Here is a 22052-nt window from a genome sequence, read left to right as displayed (position 1 = left end):
ACAAATATCTTAAATTTAGGCACGCATGCTCAGTTTGGGACTAATGTCTCAAATTGTTATAATTATCCACTCATATCTGAAGTTTATACCTATCTTTTAAATGCTACTGATAGCAAAAATCCAATTTAGTGCAATCTAAATGGCAACAAATCATACCAGATTTAGCTGACAAGGATTATTAAGAGGCTTGCTCCTCTCATTTACAGGTGTCTCCAACCGCAGCCACTAATAACAAGCTGACACAACTATACATGATACACCAGTCTTACCTTACTCCGGTGAGATTACATGCTATGCATTGCATGCCCATGTCTAAATGTACAAGATGTAATCACACAAAAGCTGATTTTGCACATGTAATTTGGGTATGCCCTGTCATAGCTCGTTAATGGAAACAGGTGACAGATCTTTTGTTCTCAGTATTATTGTTACCTGTTCCATGTACTCCTACAATATGCCTCTTGGGTATTCTGGGTGAGGGACAGTGGCAGAAGTATCAGGGTTCTAATGAAAGAAACACAGTTTCTGCCTAGGAAAGCTATTGCACTCAAATAGATTCAACCCAATCCTCCATCTGTTTGTACAAGGATAAAGATGGTAAACCAAACACTGCCATATGAAAAACTTGTACTGTATATGAACACAGAGGGTGTCCAACAAAATATAATAAGATTTGGGATGTGTGGTATGAATCTAACCTTACTATTTCCACTAAATGAGAAGTCCATTGACTAAGACATACAGTATAATAACCGTTAGAATTCAGGCCTCTCAAAGTTGATATCTAATACCTGGGGAAATAACAGTGACTCATTGTATTCTTTATATCTTTTATTTTATGATCCAAGCAAGCTGTATATAAATTTTAAAATAACTTGATACATGTCAGTTTAACTGTATTTAATTGCCATGGTGCTCATGTTGAGCATTTTGTCGAATTTGATACTGTAACGTACATTCATTAATAAAAATTGTTAAAAAAAAAAAGGCCCAAACAGCTGAGCTGTTGGAAGTGGGCCGGGAGATAACAGCTCCACAGTCTGATGGAATAGGGTGGCTGCTCTCTACTCTTTCATGATAGCTGCCTCCTTGTGGTTGTGCCTTCCCATTACTTTCCTCCTCTCCTCTATCCGACATCCAAGTCGCATCAGTGGCCTCATCATCATCATCCCCACCATCCTCATTACCAATGAAGAAAACCTGGCAATATGCTGCGGCTGGGGGAACATGATGGCCAATTTGTTGTTTACCAGTGTTCTCTCCTCTCTGTAGGGTCATGTTCCTAGCTTCCTCAACCTCAGAACCAAGATCTGAATCAAGTAATGGCTATGCATCATCAAGGAGCAAGTGGCTGACTCTGTGTTCAAATAACTTAGCTGACTCCTCAATGCCTGATCATGGGGCTATGGCAGGAGTAGCTGTGGACAAGGAGGCAGAATAAGCCACTCTGGCAGCTGCAGTAGACTGTGCACTAGTCTCTGCTTGGGAGACAGAGGATGAGGAACATGAGGATGGTTTAGTAAGCCAGTCCACTACCTCCTCTGCATGCTGTAGCTGGATAGCATGGGCAACATCACTAAACAAAGGAAATTATGCCCTGCCTGAGGACGGACCATGTCCTCTTTTTCCTGTGGACACATAAGCTGCTGACCCCCTCACAGTGCCATGGTAATGTCTGCCCCTCCTTGTTGGCCTCCCAGACATGATTGGGGGTGCTTAATAACAAAATGTAATAAAGATGTGGAAATGTGTATGCAAATGCACTTTAATCAAAGGAAAGTGGTGTTTGCTGCACTTTAACTTGAGTATTCACTACACAGACACACTCCACTGACACACTAAAATATGCTGCTGTAAAACTTCACTGACACACAGCGATATACTGTGGTAAACATGCACTAACGCACTGATATATACCGCACTGTAATATATTGCGGTAAACGTGCACCAACGTACTGAAATATACTGCGTTACACATGCACTAATGCACTGCAATATACAGTTGTAAACGTGCCCCAACGCACTGAAATACACTGCATTAACTGTGCATTACCGCACAGCAATATACTACATTAAACGTGCACTAACCCACTGAAATGTACTACGTTAAATGTGCACTAATGCACTTAAATATACTGCTTTAAATGTGCAGTAACGCACTAAAATATACTGTGTTAAATGTGCACTAACGCATTGAAGTATACTGCGCTAAACGCGCAGTAATACACTGAAGTGTAATGCATTAAACATGCACTACCGCACTGAAATATACTGCGTTAAATGTGCAGTAACACACTGAAATATACAGCTTTAAACGCTCACTAACGCACTGAAATATACTGTTTTAATCGTGCAGTAATGCACTGAAATATAGTGCATTAAACGTGCACTAACACACTGAAATATACTGTGCTAAACATGCAGTAGCGCACTAATATATAATGAGCTAAACAAGCATTAACACACTGAGATATACTGCGTTAAACATGCAGTAACACACTGGAATATACTGTGCTAAATGTGCAGTAACACACTGAAATATATTGCGTTAAACGTGCACTAACGCACTGCAATATACTGTGTTAAATGTACAGTAACACACTGAAATATACTGCATTAAACGTGCAATAACGCACTAAAATATTCTGCATTAAATGTGCAGTAACGCACTGAAATATACTGCGTTAAACATGCAGTAACGCACTGAAATATACCACGGTAAATGTGCAGTAACGCACTGAAATATACTGCTTTAAACGTTCACTAACGCACTGAATTATACTGTTTTATTCGTGCAGTAATGCACTGAAATATACTGCATTAAACATGCAGTAACGCACTAAAATAAACTGCGTTAAATGTGCACTAACGCACTGAAATATACTGCAGGAAACCTGCCCTGACAAAATAAACTGACACTAAAGTAAAAATGGATGATCACACTACACTGCACTCACTATATATACACTAAATTGATATTCTACACTGACAATAGAATCATAATAGCACACTATAGCACACTAACTTGCTAGTAGCACTGAACAGAGCCCTGTTCTATCTCTCTTCATGCCAATATCACACAGCAAATGACCGCTATGGGGGAGAATATTTTTATAGTGTGGGGTGAGACTAAGAGCAATGAGCCATGATTGGGCACAGTCATCATTACTTTTTCCAATCATGGCTCTGATAGTGCTCTGTGCCCTGATTGGGAAAAGTTTTCATTACTTTGGCCAATTAGGACTTTCAATGCACTGTGCGGCGGCGCAGTGCATTGTTGTAATTCGGCAGGCCGAACAAACGGTCAAATGCCCTGATGTTCCTCTGCTGTGTTTATGTCCCTCTTATGATACATCTTCCTGTATATACGGTATTTTAAAATTTAATTGTACGATTGATTGATGACATGCCCTGAATTATCATCCATATACATCCGTTTTTTTCATAGAGATGCATTGCTGTCCATTGTGAAAAATGGACAAACGGACAGCAAGTGTGAAAGTGGCCTAATGGAGAAAAACTGGGTCACAAATAAACTTTAAGGTCTCATTTCATGTAGCTGGAAGTCTGCCTCCAACGCAATAGTTTGAGGTTGCTGAAGTGGTGGTCTAGAGTGGTGCAGACATTTATCTTGATTATGGTCAGCGGTATATTACAAACTTAAGCAAATTTAAATATTGATTTTTATAACATTGGCAACTTTAGTAATTTTTTTATCCTCAAAGGAGTCCATAGGGCCCATAGAGTAAAAAGCCGTGATATGCAAACACTACACATTTATAAAGCCCAGTGGTGTGCATTACAAATGCGCATTGTGCGCCACTGGCAGCAGGAGTCCAAAGCCAGCGGCATGCCATAGATATGAATAGGAGGCTGGAACAAAGAAAAGAAAAAAGCCAGGAGAACTCAGTCATGAGACCTGTTAAAGTCATGTGTCCAGTGCTCCTCTAAGCAACAAGCTCTCTGTGCCACTTAAAAACGGACCTTCACTTAAAAATGAAAGTACTGCTGATTTCCTTCTTCCCTGTTCCTGCAACAAATTTGGAGTTTTCTTTGTTCAGGGAGTGGGTACCTTTTTGTGACACTTGTGGGCGCCCACTTCTATAATACTCGCTTAGGTGAGAATGACATCAGCTTGGCCTGGCCTTCCTTGCTCGCAACCTCCTGAGACAAGTTACACATTCTAGGAGGCTGCAGGACCATTTCCACAGTGCTACTGTGCCTAGCACATGTGCAATGGGGAGCCAGCTATAAGACTTCAGAAAGTCACTGCCGTCTCTCATATGCAAGATGGCGTCACCAGAAGGCTGAAGCATGGCAAAGAATTGACTCCGAGAAAGACAGCACTGAACTCAATCAGCTGGTAAGTGTCAGTTTTTCAGGTGGACCTGATCGGATGCCCCATGCATCCCTATGGGGCAGCGGATGTCAGCCAAATCTGTCAAATCTGGACGGATGGAAACCCTATTTTCAATCCGTCCAGCGGATCGGATCAGATGGGATAGGATGAGAATGAACAGGCGGTCCGTTCTCATAAGATTCCCCCATAGGGGACAATGGGGATCTGACAGCTCCATCTCCGCACACAGAGCGGAGACGGAGCAGTTATCCGCCTGCTCAGCGGGGATGGGTGGATCGATCCCCTGCTTAGCAGAACGCCTCCGTCGACGGAACGGAGCCATGTGAAAGGGGCCTAAAAGTCAACAACTACAAATTTGGAAAAATATTTGTAAATATTGTAAATGTAAGTGATACTAAATAAACACAGATGCATTATCCCTTTGATTTTTGTTTGTGGCTGATGGCACTGTAATTTTTTTTATTGAAAAAAAAAAATGTAAGTACCTTTTTCCTACTCGATATACAGATGCCACATGACCTAGCTCTTTTCCAGCCTATCTGTAGGGAAACAGTGACAGGAGGAGCTTCTAATCCTCTGCTACTGGTCACATGCTCAAAATAATTTAAAAAAAAAAAAAAACAGCCTTTGGGACACAGAGTAAAAAATAAATAATTGATATCAATAAACTGCTTTAAATTGTCAAATAAATATATATTTGGAATCAAATCTTCATTATTTTTCCCAATTACACAATGTGGGTGGATTTCTGCCAGTCAAAGACTTGTAACACCCCTCCAGCTTGTGTCATAGAATAAGAGAGAGGGGAAGCCACCATCAATCAAGATGTAACATCCCACCCCATTTGTGTTTGACTGGTTAGCGGACATTGAGGAGGAGGGAGGGAGGAGGGAGGGAGGGAGGTAGGGAGTGGGCTGTCATTTATCACTGTGTATATGCCCACATGTGTGACTCTATAGGCACATGTGTTGCTTAGATGTGAAAGGGAGTAAATGCTTAGGTAGAAATACACTGAAAACTGAGCATGTGAACTAGCTGCCAACACTGCTTTGCAAAACCCCCAACCGCAGTGGGGACATGGACAGAAGGGGGAGACAGAGAACAGCAGGATCAGCCAGGTTTTTTGCAAAATACAGAGAATGAATCCCATAATGACTAAGATAGTATGAACAGCATGTAATAAAGCATTTATTGATAGTTTTTAACCACTTCCTGACAGCAGTACACAAATAAGCAGCCTCTCTGCAGATTAGCTTTAACACTGAGAGGCCGCATATACTGTATGTGGCTCTTTTTAAACACATTACTCTGCTGAGTGGGAGCTCTGTGTCCCAAGGTGTGGTTTGCCCAGCACAATAGAAAACAGAAAGTAGGTAGCGATATCTGCTCTTTAACCCCCTTTGTGTACAGCAGGGGTGTCAAACTACTCGTATTATTGCGGGCCGTACCAACAGTATAGTTGCCCTTAAAGGGCCAGTTGTGTCTGGGGTGCACTATGTAAAGAGTGCAGGGTTTAGGATTATGCTACATACAGAGTGCAGAGTTCAGGGGTGCACTATGTACAGAGTGCAAGATTCAGGGGTGCGCTATGTGCCGTGAAGGGTTCAGGGGCGTACTATGTACAATAAAGAGTTCAGGGGTCCGCTATGTATAGAGTGCAGGGTGCAGGGAGGTGCTGTGTTCAGAGTGCAGGGTGCAGGGGTGTGCTGTGCACAGTGGGCAGGGTTGCACTGTAGAACACAGAAATGACCAGCGCTATGAAGTAGTTCAAATATAATGAAATATGAATAAAATATGAAAACAGGTGTAAGCTGCCACAAACCCAACCCTGAAATCAGGGGTGTAATATATGTAACAGGAAAGGATGTTTGTATAGGGCGCTACCTGTTTGAGCAGTTATTTCCAAAGGAAAGAAAAGGGTGCGAAACCCCTACACAAGCTATATGTGCACAAAAGTCCAGTGATAGGTGAAGTGCTAAACAAGCTGCACTGTGGTTATCCCCAAGACTCCTCCCCAAAGCTTGTTTTCCTTCAGAAGCCATCTATGACACATGTACTGTCAGACTGTGAATCTTTCATCACAATGCGCTATATTCCCTCCAATGTCTCAGTGTATCCAGGTTTAGCTTCTAGCCCCTATAGCTACTGAACATAATTCCCCTACAGCTGTGAGCATTTTTCTGAGTGCCCTGTGCATATGTAGCCATGGAGTACAATTCTTTTCAGTGGTGATTTTTTGATATCGCATTAGCTGGCTGCACAGACCGTGGTGTTCTGATTTATTGCCTTGTGTACACCTTCCATTGTCGGTCGGTGTATGCTGGCTCATTAGATATCGCTACTTAGCTCCTATTAGCTTGGGCTTTTGTTCCTATGTTATCGGCGGTCTGCCGGTCTCTGGATGCTCCTACTGCTATCTTTTGATTGGTTACATGGGACATGGTATTATGCCATATCGGCCTGTGTGTTGAGACTCCCTCTACTTTATTTTGTCTATAGCCCTCTACTCAGTCGGGGCGGCTTTTCCTGTCTAACCGGCGGTCACTCGCTGCTTCCTGGGTGTCCTCAGCCATGGTCTGAGTAGTGTTAGGCTTTTGCATGACCAGGCTCTATAGACACAGTGTCATTGTGTGTTGATACTATTCATGACTAGCAGATATTGTTACATTATTCTTTGTATTGACACTACTAATTTTTTTACATTGCTCTGATGGTGTGTCCCAGCAGTATGTATGGTGTGCATGTATTATTTTTAATGATTATGTAGTTCACCTATGGTGACAAGGTGGCTTCCTTATTTTCATTACCTGGCGCTTTTTGTTATTTGATTATTAAATAAACATTTTTATTCAGAATTGAGTTGGTTATTTTTGGAAATGCAGTGCATTTATATTTATACCCCGGCTACTCCTATATGGCGCTTTGGGGGCAACACTCTTTCTTTGCTGTCCCTGTTTTCTTCATATGCCTTTTCTTGCCATATAAGTACAACTCTCTTGCATATACTGCAAATTTTTGAGTGTGTGGGTGTTTGATTGTAACTTTTTAATTCTCACTATTACTATTTAGCTTCCCATTTTTGTTTTTTTCTGTACCTCTCAGTGAAGTCTGAGGGGGCTCTGGTAACACAGGTAGGAAGCCTGGAAGGATTCAACTACCAAGAGAAAGGGCTACCCACTGGAACTGCAGTACTCTGCTAGTATTCTGCTATGTTAGGCTCCAACCTGCATGATGGTTGAGACAGTGGAGGGCCTCTCACCTTGCTGCAGGTCACATGCACAGCTACCTCTGCCTCATCAGGTATGGGCTCTCTCAGATGCTGAGGGCAGAAAGCTAAGGAATTTATCTTCCCTAGGTGTGTCCAGGAACCCAAGATGTTAGAAGATGGGCACTCTGCTAAAGAAGCAATAGGAAATCTTTAATAGAGACACAGACAGCTATAACATTTTTTAAAAAAAAAGGCTGACAGAGGTTCTAGCTATCCTGTAAAATGACCTTTCCAGTAATCCCTTACTGCTCTTCTATCCATCACAGGTGGCACCAGAATCCTCATTGTTGGCTGGTGTCAGAGCCAAGCAAAAGCAGTGACATCACCTGCTCCATCACGTGACAGTGCTTAGGCCTTAACAGGCAAAGTCACATTGAAGCTGATTTACTTACAAAATTGTGAATCTTCATAGAAAAATGTGTTCCGAGTAGGGTTGAGCGAACACGGACTGTATTATTTGTGTTCGTACCGAATAATTGGATTTTTTTTACCCGAACACGGACACGAACACTTTACTGTATATTCGGGTAAAAATCCGTGTTCGGTCGTTTTATTTCCGGGTTTTGCATGCTTTGGCGCGCTTTTCATGGCAGGCTTTCAACAGCCAATCAACAAGCGTTTAACTGGTGTGCCTAAGCCATCCCAGCCATGCCTGCAAATGTATCAGTAGCTGTGATTGGCCATCTGAGGCATGTTACCAAGTCTTTATAAGTTCGAGGCAGCGCCGCTGCGGCGTCATTCTGCTGTTTAGATCAGGGAGAGAGCACACATCAACGTGCTGGCTGCTGATTAGGGACAGACAGGAAAAAAAAAACATTTGTGTCCGGATAGAATTGAGGGACAGGTCGGAGTGTGTTAGGCAGGGCAAGTTGTAGGCATTTTAGGGAGAGAGTCTGCTGATTTTAGGGACAGTGCGTTCTACAAACTACAATCGACATTGCTGTGTGGGGTGGGGTTTGCAGTCACCCGATCTACGATCTTAAAAATCCTGTTAGGGAGAGTCTGCTGATTTTTAGGGAAAGTGTGTTCTACAAACTACAATCGATATTGCTGTGTGGGGTGGGGTTTGCAGTCACCCGATCTACGATCTTATCAATCCTGTTAGGGAGAGAGTCTGCTGATTTTTAGGGAAAGTGTGTTCTACAAACTACAATCGATATTGCTGTGTGGGGTGGGGTTTGCAGTCACCCGATCTACGATCTTATAAATCCTGTTAGGGAGAGAGTCTGCTGATTTTTAGGGAAAGTGTGTTCTACAAACTACAATCGATATTGCTGTGTGGGGTGGGGTTTGCAGTCACCCGATCTACGATCTTATCAATCCTGTTAGGGAGAGAGTCTGCTGATTTTTAGGGAAAGTGTGTTCTACAAACTACAATCGATATTGCTGTGTGGGGTGGGGTTTGCAGTCACCCGATCTACGATCTTATCAATCCTGTTAGGGATAGAGTCTGCTGATTTTTAGGGAAAGTGTGTTCTACAAACTACAATCGATATTGCTGTGTGGTGTGGGATAGGAGATAGGCAGGTGTCAGTGGTCCACATCCATTTTGCTGTGTGTGGGCTGCAGTGAACACAATCTTTTTGGGGTGCAGTGAACACAATCTTTTTGGGGTACAGTGAACACAATCTTTTTGGGGTGCAGTGAACACAATCTTTTTGGGGTGCAGTGAACACAATCTTTTTGGGGTACAGTGAACACAATCTTTTTGGGGTGCAGTGAACACAATCTTTTTTGCCCACTGAGGAGGAGGGAGAAAAGTATTTTTCTATCAGGCACTGTGTGCAGCCTTTTTCCTTCAGCTGTGCTGTGCTGAGTGACTGATCATATGCTGTGTTCAGTTCACATGTGCTAATATTGAGTGGTTTCAAAAATCATACACTTTTTTTCTATTCCACTATTCAATATACAGCCTTGGGTTAAAAAAAATTAAGTTGTGGCCTGCAGCAGAGCTGAATGATATTTGGGGTTTTTGGGGTTCATCTCATACTTCTGAAGATTTGAGGGTGCTGCCTGTTCCATACCCCCCCTACTCCTCATCCAGCCTTTTAGGGGTACAAACAATAGTAATTGGGGCCTAGTGTGGTTGTGTACGTGTGATATACATACACTTTTTTTATCATATTTTCTATTCCGCTATTTAATCAAAAACCTTTGGGGATCAGTTAAATTGGGGGATAGTCTGTGTTGGTACGTGTGAGATCCACCTTTCCAAGTTTTTGGGCTTCATCTCATACTTCTGAAGATTTGAGGGTGCTGCCTGTTCCATACTCCCCCTACTCCTCATCCAGCCTTTTAGGGGTACAAACAATAGTAATTGGGGCCTAGTGTGGTTGTGTACGTGTGATATACATACACTTTTTTTGATCATATTTTCTATTCCGCTATTTAATCAAAAACCTTTGGGGATCAGTTAAATTGGGGGATAGTCTATGTTGGTACGTGTGAGATCCACCTTTCCAAGTTTTTGGGGTTCATCTCATACTTCTGAAGATTTGAGGGTGCTGCCTGTTCCATACTCCCCCTACTCCTCATACAGCTTTTAAGGGGTACAAACAATAGTAATTGGGGCCTAGTGTGGTTGTGTACGTGTGATATACATACACTTTTTTTGATCATATTTTCTATTCCGCTATTTAATCAAAAACCTTTGGGGATCAGTTAAATTGGGGGATAGTCTGTGTTGGTACGTGTGAGATCCACCTTTCCAAGTTTTTGGGGTTCATCTCATACTTCTGAAGATTTGAGGGTGCTGCCTGTTCCATACTCCCCCTACTCCTCATCCAGCCTTTTAGGGGTACAAATGTAACGCTCTGGGGTTTGATTTAGTGAACTGGATTTGCAGCTGCAGAATTTCCACTCAGTAGTCTTGTAGAGATGTGTTGAATCACCTTATCCAACTCTCCTGACTCATCACAGTGGCTCAGCCCGCTTCAGTATGCACATACACAAACACTCAGATAAGATGTTGCTGGAGTGATAGATATCTATGCAATAGTATTGAGGTGATATACTGAAGGAATAGGCTTGAGTAGTGATAGCAATTAATGATAGGCACTCAGGTAGTAATGTTGCAGGAGCGATAGCAGATGGTGATAGATAGTATGCAGGAGGGTTAGCAATCATGTACAAGTAACAGGTGGTAGGGGATAGCAGATGAAGTGTACAGGAGATGCTAAGTTAATGCAAGGATATAAGTTACAGGTGGTAGTAGGCTCAAGAGCTAGCAATCTAGGTAACGATGCAGGTGATAGATATTGTAGTGCATATATCCTAGAGTTTAGCAACAGTTCTTAATATGCAAGAATAGATAGCATGTGACTTGATAGGAAGGGATCCCCTGCGGGGTACTTATCACTAGCTGGTAAGCGAGGTAAAGGATCAGGTAGCGAGGTAAAGGATCAGGTAGCGAGGCTCCGGTCAATCCAGGTATAGGAAGATAGCTGGACGATTCGGCAGCGTCAGACAGGGATGTATAACGAGCGGTTGCACGAACACCTTGTGAGTGCACAGCGTCGGTTGAAATAGCCGCTCAGAGCGGCGCCTAGTGATGACGTCATCAGATGTTAAAGAGACATGCAGCTATATGCGTTCCACCTACCTGAATGGTGGAACGCAATGCGGAAGTAAGAGGCTAGAAAGGTACTGAAAGTACCAGGATCTTACAGTACCCCCCCCCCCATAAGGCCGGCTGCAGAAGGCCTATAGCACTGGTCTCTCAGGGTATTTCGAGTGGAACCTTTTTATAAGCCTGGATGCGTGAACGTCAGAAGCATCCAACCAGGTGTCATCTTGGGGTCCATAGTTTTTCCATCTGTTGAGATATTGGAGTTTTCCTCTGTGGATACGAGAATCCAAAATCTCCCTAATCTCAAATTCTTCTCCCCCTTCAACTTGTACTGGAGGTGGAGGCAAGATGGTAGGTCTAATTCCTTGGTTGGGTATATGTGGCTTTAGTAGAGATACGTGGAAAATGGGGTGTATCTTAAGATCTGCCGGTAAAGTAAGTCGAACTGCAGATGTCCCAATAAGTTTCTCGATTGGGAAAGGTCCCAAAAACAGAGGTCCAAGCTTTTTACTGGGAATTTTCAACCTCAAGTTTTTTGTAGATAGCCAAACAAGATCCCCAATAGTATATTGAGGAGAAGGTCTTCTACGAAGGTCGTAGTACCTTTTTTGTTGGCTATGAGCATGTGAGATGGTGGTGTTAAGTAAACCCAGAGAGTCTTTTATTTGGGTAAGATAGTCAGAGGCTACTGGATTACTTGATGGTAGGATGCGTGGTGGAAGAAGTGTGGGATGAAACCCATAGTTTAGGTAAAACGGACTTTGCTTAGTAGTACTGTGGGTTGCATTATTATAAGCAAATTCCGCCAAAGGGAGGAGGTCCACCCAATCATCCTGTAGGTATGAGGTGTAGCAACGCAAATATTGTTCAATACACTGGTTGACTCTTTCAGTTTGTCCATTGGTCTGTGGGTGATAAGGGGAAGTAAGTTTTCGCTCAATACGTAGTATATGACATAGAGCTTGCCAAAACTTAGAGATGAACTGTGAACCCCGGTCAGATAGAAGAGTCTTTGGAATTCCATGTAGTTTGAACACATGTTTCACTAGTAATTCCGCTGTTTCCTTAGATGAAGGTAGTCTGTGAATAGGAATGAAATGTGCCATCTTTGTCAGATGGTCCACTGACACTAGGATGGTAGTAAATCCTTTGGAAGGTGGTAAATCTACTATGAAGTCTAGAGACACAACTTCCCATGGAACTTTGGGTATTGGTAGACTGCAAAGTAGACCAGATGGTTTTGTAGTGTCAATTTTAGACCGTGCACAGATGTCACATGAGGAAACAAATTTCTGTACAGACGTCTTCATTCCAGGCCACCAAAATTGCCTGGTGAGCAAATTAAATGTCTTAGTCATACCCATATGTCCTGCCATAGGTACGTCATGTGATAGTTCCAAGATTTTAGTACGCATACCAGGAGGTATGTAGAGTTTGTTGACAAAGTAGAGGAAGCCTTCTGCATCAGCACTTAGTTGTGGTGGTGGTGAATCCAGTCCTAGACTGTGCAGAATCTCTTCCTTTAAGGAACGAACAACACCAATAATACGGTCATGGGGTATTATAGGAAGTGAAGGGATTTCAGCACAGTTATCTTCGGTTAACCGTGATAACGCATCCGCCTTCTTGTTTTTATCTGCAGGTGTGTAGGTCACTAAGAAATTGTATCTTAGGAAGAATAATGACCAACGTACCTGCCGATGGGAAAGGGTCTTGTTGGTCTGAAGGTATTGGAGATTCTTATGATCTGTATATATGAGTATTGGCAACCGGGTACCTTCAAGTAAATGTCGCCAATTTTCAAGTGCCAGTTTTATGGCAAGCAACTCTTTTTCACCCACTGGGTAGTTCACCTCTGGGCTACTTAGTGCTTTAGAGAAGAAAGCAACTGGGTGGAGTGGTGAAGTATTCGTTGGTCGTTGGGAAAGAACTGCTCCTACAGCCATATTTGACGCATCCACCTCTAGGATGTATTGGAGGGATGGGTCTGGATGGCGTAGTATGGGAGCAGAAGTGAAGCTTGATTTTAACAAGCGGAAAGCTTTATTTGCTTCTTCAGACCATTTGTATGTTTTTTTCACACTTGTAAGTTGTGTGAGCGGTCTTACAATAGAAGAGAAGTTCTTGATGAACTTCCTATAAAAGTTTGAGAACCCAAGGAATCGTTGTAATGCCTTACGAGTTGTTGGTACAGGCCAATCCAGAATACACGATATCTTGCTCATATCCATCTTGATGCCATTCTTTGATATGATGTATCTTAGGAATAATACTTCTTCCTTATGAAATAGGCATTTCTTCAGCTTTACATATAAATTGTGTGCGAGTAATCTGGACAACACAAGTCTTACATGTCTTACATGTTCAGACAAGGATTGAGAGTAAATGAGTATATCATCCAGATATACCACAACACAAACATCGAGTAGGTCTCTGAAGATGTCATTTATAAACCGCTGGAATGCTGCGGGAGAATTACACAATCCAAAGGGCATCACTAGATATTCAAAAAGTCTGTATCTAGTTCTGAATGCCGTCTTCCACTCATCCCCATTACGGATACGGATGAGATTGTATGCCCCTTTTAGGTCCAACTTTGAAAAGTAGGTGGCTCCACGCACTTGTTCAATGAGTTCCGGAATGAGAGGTAAAGGATAGCGATCCTTTATTGTGATAGTATTTAACTGCCTATAGTCAATGATAGGCCTGAGACTTAGATCCTTATTGCGGACAAAGAAAAGTCCTGCAGCTGTGGAAGAAGTAGAGGGTCTAATAAACCCTTTCGCTAAATTCTCATCCAAGTATTCCTTAAGATGAGAAAGTTCATCCTGAGATAGAGGATAAACATGTCCGAAAGGTAGTTTACTGTTAGGGAGTAGATCAATAGAACAATCATAGTCCCTATGGGGAGGCAATACTTGAGCATTTTTCTCAAGGAAGACTTCAGATAGATCCTGATAGCATGGTGGTGGTGTGATTTCATCTGACACCATGGACAGGATTTTTTTATAAGATTGGAGGTTACATGTGGTCTCGCAATAGTGAGAGGGGAAGGTTAGTGTCCGCGTTTTCCAATCAATGTTTGGTTGATGTATGTGTAACCAGGGAAGCCCCAAAATAATGGAAAAATGTGGTGAAGTTAATACATCAAAGGAGGTGGTCTCAACATGAGACTCGTTAGTAGTAACAAGAAGTGCTTGTGTCTGATTGGTAATTGGACCAGAAGATAACGGAATACCGTTAATTAAACTAACAGAGACAGGAATAGGTTTTGAAATAATAGGTATTTTATTCAAAGCAACAAAACTAGTATCAATGTAGTTCCCACAAGATCCTGTGTCGATCATAGCCTTGGTAGTGATTCTATTTTGGTCCCACTGTAAGATCAAATGAATGAAAAGATAGGGATTAGAAAAAGAAGTCGTTAATCCCGCCAGTAATACATGTGAACACTCACCCTCTTTTTTGCGGACAAGGGGACAGACGCTTATCAGATGATCAGCGGAAGCGCAATACATGCAGAGATTTTGAGATTTTCTCCTGGCTCGTTCAACAGACGATAATGGTGGGCGTATTATTCCTACCTCCATAGGAGTAGGGTCAAAGGACGAAAACCGAGAAGGATTGGGTAATGATACTCCCATTTTCTCAGCCTTCCTTTCTCGTAAACGTCTGTCAATATTGATGCTGAGTTGTATTAAGGCATCCAAAGTGCCAGGTAAATCTGCTCGGGCGAGCTCGTCTTTAACGGCTTCGGATAACCCGAGCCTGAACTGGGTTCGCAGAGATGCATCATTCCACCCTGAATCAAGGGTCCATCTCTTGAACTCTGCTACGAAGTCTTCAACAGGTCTCCTTCCCTGTTTTAAAGCCCTCAATTGGCTGTCAGCAGTACTCTGCCTATTTGGGTCTTCATACAGGCTAGAGAGTTCTGCTAGGAACGCAAGATAGGAGTTGAGAAGAGGGTCATTTTTCTCAAAGAGAGAGTCTGCCCAAGCCCGTGGATCACCTGACATATATGTGAAAAAAGCAGGGAGCTCTGGGGAGAAGAGTTCCAAGCAAAAAGGGCGGGACTTTAAATGAGGTTACAAAAATGTATCTCCATCCCTAATATCAATATGAACAAGGGGGGGGGGGGGTTTGGGACTTTAAATGAGGCGTGTGGTTGGAAATGACCATAAAAAAAAAATTATACATGAGAGTGTATGTGCATACACGTCCAAACAAGGAACATGAAAGGGTACACATGTAAACTGATTTATTGTGTATGCACAGTAGTAACATCATAATTACAATATTGACATACAATTGATCCCAATAACATGGCATATCAAGACAAGTACATATCATAATAGGTATAAAATGGATTGTAAAACATATCACAACAAAGTAGTAGGTACTCCATAGTAGTTGCATCATGTATGCTCTACGCGTTTCGTGTATTTCTAACACTTCCTCAGGAGCTGGTGCAATGGGTACACTATGAAAAAGGGGGAAATATCATGGAAGTCACAATGCATGTAACAATATGAACACCCAATTAAAATTATATTATTATGTATAAATTGCTTACAATCGAGTAAAAGCTGTTGTTTCAAGGGATCCGCCATGGAAGGGCCTCCATACCGTCCGCCCCGGGAGCTGAGGGAGCAGTACCAGGCACGCATGGGGGTGAACACAAAGTTTGCAGTAAAGAAATCTAGGTAATAGGAGGAATCACAAGCATCTCAATGAGTCATCCAATATGGGATCTATAATCGGATTGAATATGTATATTGCACGATAGTGCATTACAATGCTAAAAGTAATAAAGTAGTCAAATATAATTTAGAGAAAATTGATGAACTCCTAGAGCCAAAGATTAGAAGCATAAATAAAAAAGTCACCATAGAATACCCCATAAAAGAAATATAAGGATACTGTGAGTATCGATGGTAGTGAAGCCAAAGAATAAAAAAGTAGTGAACATAGGGTGAGTGTCAGGAGTAGCCAATATGACCCAAAATGAAAGCTATACCCAAGTGAATGAGTAGTAAAGTGTGATGTAAAAACAGCATAAAAATAATCCAGATAATTGTAACAAAGGGTGAAAGACATGAAGGATTGGGAAATGTGAATAGAGTGATTAAATACCATAGTATCTGACATATATGAGATAGTGGTGCAGACTTTAATTTGGTCTGTATTGTAAGTACGAGGTTTTAAATTAAAAAGCAATTGACATGCGTTTTTAAATTCACAAAATTTTTTCCGATCACCTGTAAACACTTGTGGAGGGTTTATTTTGGGCTCACGGGGTTGAGCAGCAGTGAGCTGTGATACACGGGCTATCTGCTGTCTCAAAGTCTGATTTTCTTTTTGCACTTCGGTAAGAGAAACAATTAATGCATCTACCTTTTGTGTTAGGTGCATCACATGAGTGGCTAATTCTGCTGAATCCATTTTTTCTGGTTCATGCAATCTGTAACGCTCTGGGGTTTGATTTAGTGAACTGGATTTGCAGCTGCAGAATTTCCACTCAGTAGTCTTGTAGAGATGTGTTGAATCACCTTATCCAACTCTCCTGACTCATCACAGTGGCTCAGCCCGCTTCAGTATGCACATACACAAACACTCAGATAAGATGTTGCTGGAGTGATAGATATCTATGCAATAGTATTGAGGTGATATACTGAAGGAATAGGCTTGAGTAGTGATAGCAATTAATGATAGGCACTCAGGTAGTAATGTTGCAGGAGCGATAGCAGATGGTGATAGATAGTATGCAGGAGGGTTAGCAATCATGTACAAGTAACAGGTGGTAGGGGATAGCAGATGAAGTGTACAGGAGATGCTAAGTTAATGCAAGGATATAAGTTACAGGTGGTAGTAGGCTCAAGAGCTAGCAATCTAGGTAACGATGCAGGTGATAGATATTGTAGTGCATATATCCTAGAGTTTAGCAACAGTTCTTAATATGCAAGAATAGATAGCATGTGACTTGATAGGAAGGGATCCCCTGCGGGGTACTTATCACTAGCTGGTAAGCGAGGTAAAGGATCAGGTAGCGAGGTAAAGGATCAGGTAGCGAGGTAAAGGATCAGGTAGCGAGGCTCCGGTCAATCCAGGTATAGGAAGATAGCTGGAGGATTCGGCAGCGTCAGACAGGGATGTATAACGAGCGGTTGCACGAACACCTTGTGAGTGCACAGCGTCGGTTGAAATAGCCGCTCAGAGAGGCGCCTAGTGATGACGTCATCAGATGTTAAAGAGACATGCAGCTATATGTGTTCCACCTACCTGAATGGTGGAACGCAATGCGGAAGTAAGAGGCTAGAAAGGTACTGAAAGTACCAGGATCTTACAACAAACAATAGTAATTGGGGCCTAGTGTGGTTGTGTACGTGTGATATACATACACTTTTTTTGATCATATTTTCTATTCCGCTATTTAATCAAAAACCTTTGGGGATCGGTTAAATTGGGGGATAGTCTGTGTTGGTATGTGTGAGATCCACCTTTCCAAGTTTTTGGGGTTCATCTCATACTTCTGAAGATTTGAGGGTGCTGCCTGTTCCATACTCCCCCTACTCCTCATCCAGCCTTTTAGGGGTACAAACAATAGTAATTGGGGCCTAGTGTGGTTGTGTACGTGTGATATACATACACTTTTTTTGATCATATTTCCTATTCCGCTATTCAATAAAAACCTTTGGGGATCAATTAAATTGCGGGATAGTCTGTGTTGGTACGTGTGAGATCCACCTTTCCAAGTTTTTGGGGTTCATCTCATACTTCTGAAGATTTGAGGGTGCTGCCTATTCCATACTCCTCCTACTCCTCATCCTGCCTTTAGGGGTACAAACAATAGTAATTGGGGCCTAGTGTGGTTGTGTACGTGTGATATACATACACTTTTTTTTGATCATATTTTCTATTCCGCTATTTAATCAAAACCTTTGGGTATAAACAATTAAATTGCGTGATAGTCTGTGTCGGTACGTGTGAGATACACCTTTCCAATTTTTGGGGCGCATCTCATACTGCCGAGGATTTGAGGGTGCTTCAGTCTGCCTCCTGCCTGTTCTGAACTCCTCCTACTCCTCATCCTGCCTTTAGGGTAGAAAAAATTGTAATCGGGGCCTAGTTTGTGTTTGTACGTGTGAGATACACCGTTATGTAAAATTTGTCCTATTCCGCTATTCAATATACACCCTCTTTGAGTGTAAAAAATTAAATTGCGGGATAGTCTGTATCGGTACATGTGAGATACACCTTTTTAAATTTGTTTTGGTGCATCTCCTTCTACCGCTGAGGATTGCAGGGCGCTTCAGTTTGCCTCCTGTTCCCAACTCCTCCTACTCCTCTTCCTCATCCTGCCTTTAGGGTACAAAAAATTGTAATCGGCGGGGCCTAGTCTGTGTTTGTACATGTGAGATACACCGTATTATAAAATTTTTCCTATTCCGCTATTCAATATACACCCTTTTGGAGTGTAAAAAATTAAATTACGGCATAGTCTGTATCGGTACGTGTGAGATACACCTTTTAAATTGGTTTGGCGCATCTCCTTCCCCCGCCAAGGATTGCAGGGCGCTTCAGTTTGCCTCCTGTTCCCAACTCCTCCTACTCCTCTTCCTCATCCTGCCTTTAGGGTACAAAAAATTGTAATCGGGGCCTAGTCTGTGCTTGTACGTGTGAGATACACCGTATTATAAAAGTTTTCCTATTCCGCTATTCAATATACACTCTTTTGGAGTGTAAAAAATTAAATTACAGCATAGTCTGTATCGGTACGTGTGAGATACACCTTTTAAATTAGTTTGGCGCATCTCCTTCCCCTGCCAAGGATTGCAGGGCGCTTCAGTTTGCCTCCTGTTCCCAACTCCTCCTACTCCTCTTCCTCATCCTCCCTTTAGGGTACAAAAAAATTTAATCAGGCCTAGTCTGTGTTTGTACGTGTGAGATACACCGTTTTTTATCCTATTCCGCTATTCAATATACACCCTTTTGGGGTAAAAAACATTAAATTGCGGCATAGTTTGCATATTTGACTGTGAGATACACCCGTGCGATACTGTTGTTGTTTTGTTCCGCTATTCAATAAACACCTTTCTAGGGCAAGATCTTAAATTACAGAAATATGAGACCGTCAAATAGGGGCCGTGGCCTGGGTCGTGGTGCTGCTGGTAGAGCTCCTGTTGCAAGGAGAGGACGTGGTCGATCTGTGCCAGCTACACGCACAAGTGAAACACCTTCCTCAAGTGTGAGTAGGCGACAGAACCTGCATCAGTATTTGGTAGGGCATCATACGCCTCTAGAAGTGATGAGGCCAGAACAAGTGGAGGCGATAGTAGATTGGTTTGCTGCTGACAGTGCCTCCAGTTCCTTCACATTGTCTCCCACCCAGTCTACTGCAGAAAGGTCAGAGTTGGCACCTGCAGTCGATGTCCAACCGTCTTTCACCTCACCCCCTTGCAAATCAGGCAAGCAGTCTGAGCCCCAAGCCATACAGCAGTCTCTTCTTCTTTTTGATGACTCTGTCAGCAGGGTTTCCCAGGGCCATCCACCTAGCCCTGCCCCAGAAGTGGAAGAGATTGAGTGCAGCGATGCCCAACCACTTATTCCTCAAGATGAGTACATGCAAGGACCATCGCAGCACGTCTCCGATGATGACGAAACACAGGTGCCAACTGCTGCGGCGTTCAGCATTGTGGAGACCGACAAGGAGGGCAGGGATGAAGACTGGGTGGAAGATGATGTGGAGGACGATGAGGTCCTCGACCCTACATGGAATGAACGTCATGCAGGTGACCTGAGTAGTTTGGAGGAAGAGGCGGTGGTCGCACAGAGCCACCAGCACAGCAGAAGAGGGAGCAGGGTGCAGAAGCGGAGCGGCCGTGCCCTAGACACTACGCCTGCTACTGCCCAACGCAGCAAGGGAACGAGCGCACCAAAGTCAGCTCAAAGGAGTTCTCTAGCGTGGAAGTTCTTTAGAAAATGTGCTGATGACAGGACACGAGTGGTTTGCACCCTGTGCAATCAGAGCCTGAAGCGAGGCATAAACCTTCTTAACCTGAGCACAACCTGCATGATCAGGCATCTAAGTGCAAAGCACGAGCTGCAGTGGAGTAGACACCTTCAAAATCAAGAAACGTCTCTGGCTCATCCTGCTTCCTCTTCTGCTGCAGTCTCGGCCGCTCCAGCCACATCTGTAGTGATACCGGCACCTGCCACCCCGCAAACAGAGGATCTGTCAGCAACACCACCACCTGGGTCACCAACCATCTCCACAATGTCCCGTGGAAGCATTTAGCTTTCCATCTCCCAAACACTTGAGAGGAAGAGGAAGTACCCCCCTACCCACCTGCGATCCCTGGCCCTGAATGCCAGCATTTCAAAATTATTGGCCTTTGAAATGCTGTCATTCCGACTGGTGGAGACGCACAGTTTTAAAAACCTTATGTCGGTGGCTGTCCCACAGTACGTCATGCCCAGCCGCCACTACTTTTCCAGGCAAGCCATCCCTTCTCTGCACAACCAAGTGGGGGAAAAACTCAGGTGTGCACTGCGCAACGCCATCTGTGCCAAGGTCCACCTAACTACCGATACGTGGACCAGTAAGCACGGTCAGGGGCGTTATATCTCCCTAACGGCACACTGGGTAAATGCAGTGGCGGATGGGCCTGAGGCGGATAGCAATTTGGCGCATGTCCTTCCACCACCGAGGATTGCAGGGCGCTTCAGTTTGCCTCCTGTTCCTAACTCCTCCTACTCCGCTTCCTCATCCTCTACCGCCTCCTCATCCGGACAGCGTAACACCTTCAGCACCAACTTCAGCACGGCCAGGGGTAAACGACAGCAGGCAGTTTTACAACTTGCCTGTTTGGGGGACAAACCACACACCGCGCAGGAGTTGTGGAGGAGCATGGAACAGCAGACAAATGAGTGGTTGCTGCCAGCGAGCCTCAAGTCCGGCCTGGTGGTGTGCGATAACGGGCGAAATCTCATAGCAGCTCTGGGCCTAGCCGGTTTGACGCACATCCCTTGTCTGGCGCATGTGCTGAATTTGGTGGTGCAGAGGTTCCTTAAAAACTACCCCGATATGTCATAGCTGCTGCAGAAAGTGCGGTCCGTCTGTGCGCACTTTCGGCGTTCTCACCCTGCTGCTGCTCGCCTGTCAGCGCTGCAGCGTAACTTCGGCCTTCCCGCTCACCGCCTCATATGTGACGTGCCCACAAGGTGGAACTCCACCTTGCACATGCTGCAAAGACTGTGCGAGCAGCAGCAGGCCATAGTGGAGTTTCAGCTGCAGCACGCACGCGTGAGTCGCTCTGCGGAACAGCACCACTTCACCACCAATAACTGGGCCTCCATGCGAGACCTGTGTGCCTTGTTGCGCTGTTTTGAGTACTCCACCAACATGGCCAGTGGCGATGACGCCGTTCTCAGCTTAACTATCCCACTTCTATGCCTCCTTGAAAAAACAATTCGGGCGATGATGGAAGAGGATGTGGCACAGGATGAGGAGGAGGATGAAGAGGTAACATTTCCAAGGCTTTCAGGGCAGTCATTCGCAAGGGGCTCCGAGGGTGGGTTCCTGCACACACAAACGCCAGGGACACAATTGTCCAGCAGGGGCACAGTTCTGGAGGATGAGGAGAATGAGGAGGAGGAGCTGGAGGAGGAGATGGAACCATGTTCACAGCAGGGTGGCACCCAGGCCAGCTCATGGCCATCACTGGTGCTTGGCTGGGGGGATACAGAGGACACGGACGATACACCTCCCACAGAGGACAGCCTTTCGTTGCCTCTGGGCAGCCTGGCACACATGAGCGATTACATGCTGCAGTGTCTCCACAACGACCGCCGAGTTG

The 22052-nt window shown here is 43.8% G+C and overlaps 1 protein-coding gene across 1 annotated transcript in view; it reads right to left on the bottom strand.

Annotated features, from left to right (window-relative positions):
• Positions 1–22052, bottom strand: part of LOC309547322 (uncharacterized protein) — a gene marked incomplete at both ends in the record, with an annotated part of 145206 nt that overhangs the window by 11670 nt on the left and 111484 nt on the right. The window contains one exon of the mRNA XM_082247156.1: positions 7620–7756. Coding sequence (XP_082103282.1) covers positions 7620–7756 — 137 coding nt within the window. The remainder of the gene's footprint in view (positions 1–7619; positions 7757–22052) is intronic.

Source organism: Pelophylax lessonae, assembly GCF_965119305.1.
Source record: "Pelophylax lessonae genome assembly, chromosome: 1".
In the NCBI taxonomy this organism is placed as follows: Eukaryota; Metazoa; Chordata; class Amphibia; order Anura; family Ranidae; genus Pelophylax; species Pelophylax lessonae.
Note: the sequence above shows the minus strand (reverse complement) of the source record. Positions and strands in the feature narration are given on the sequence as shown.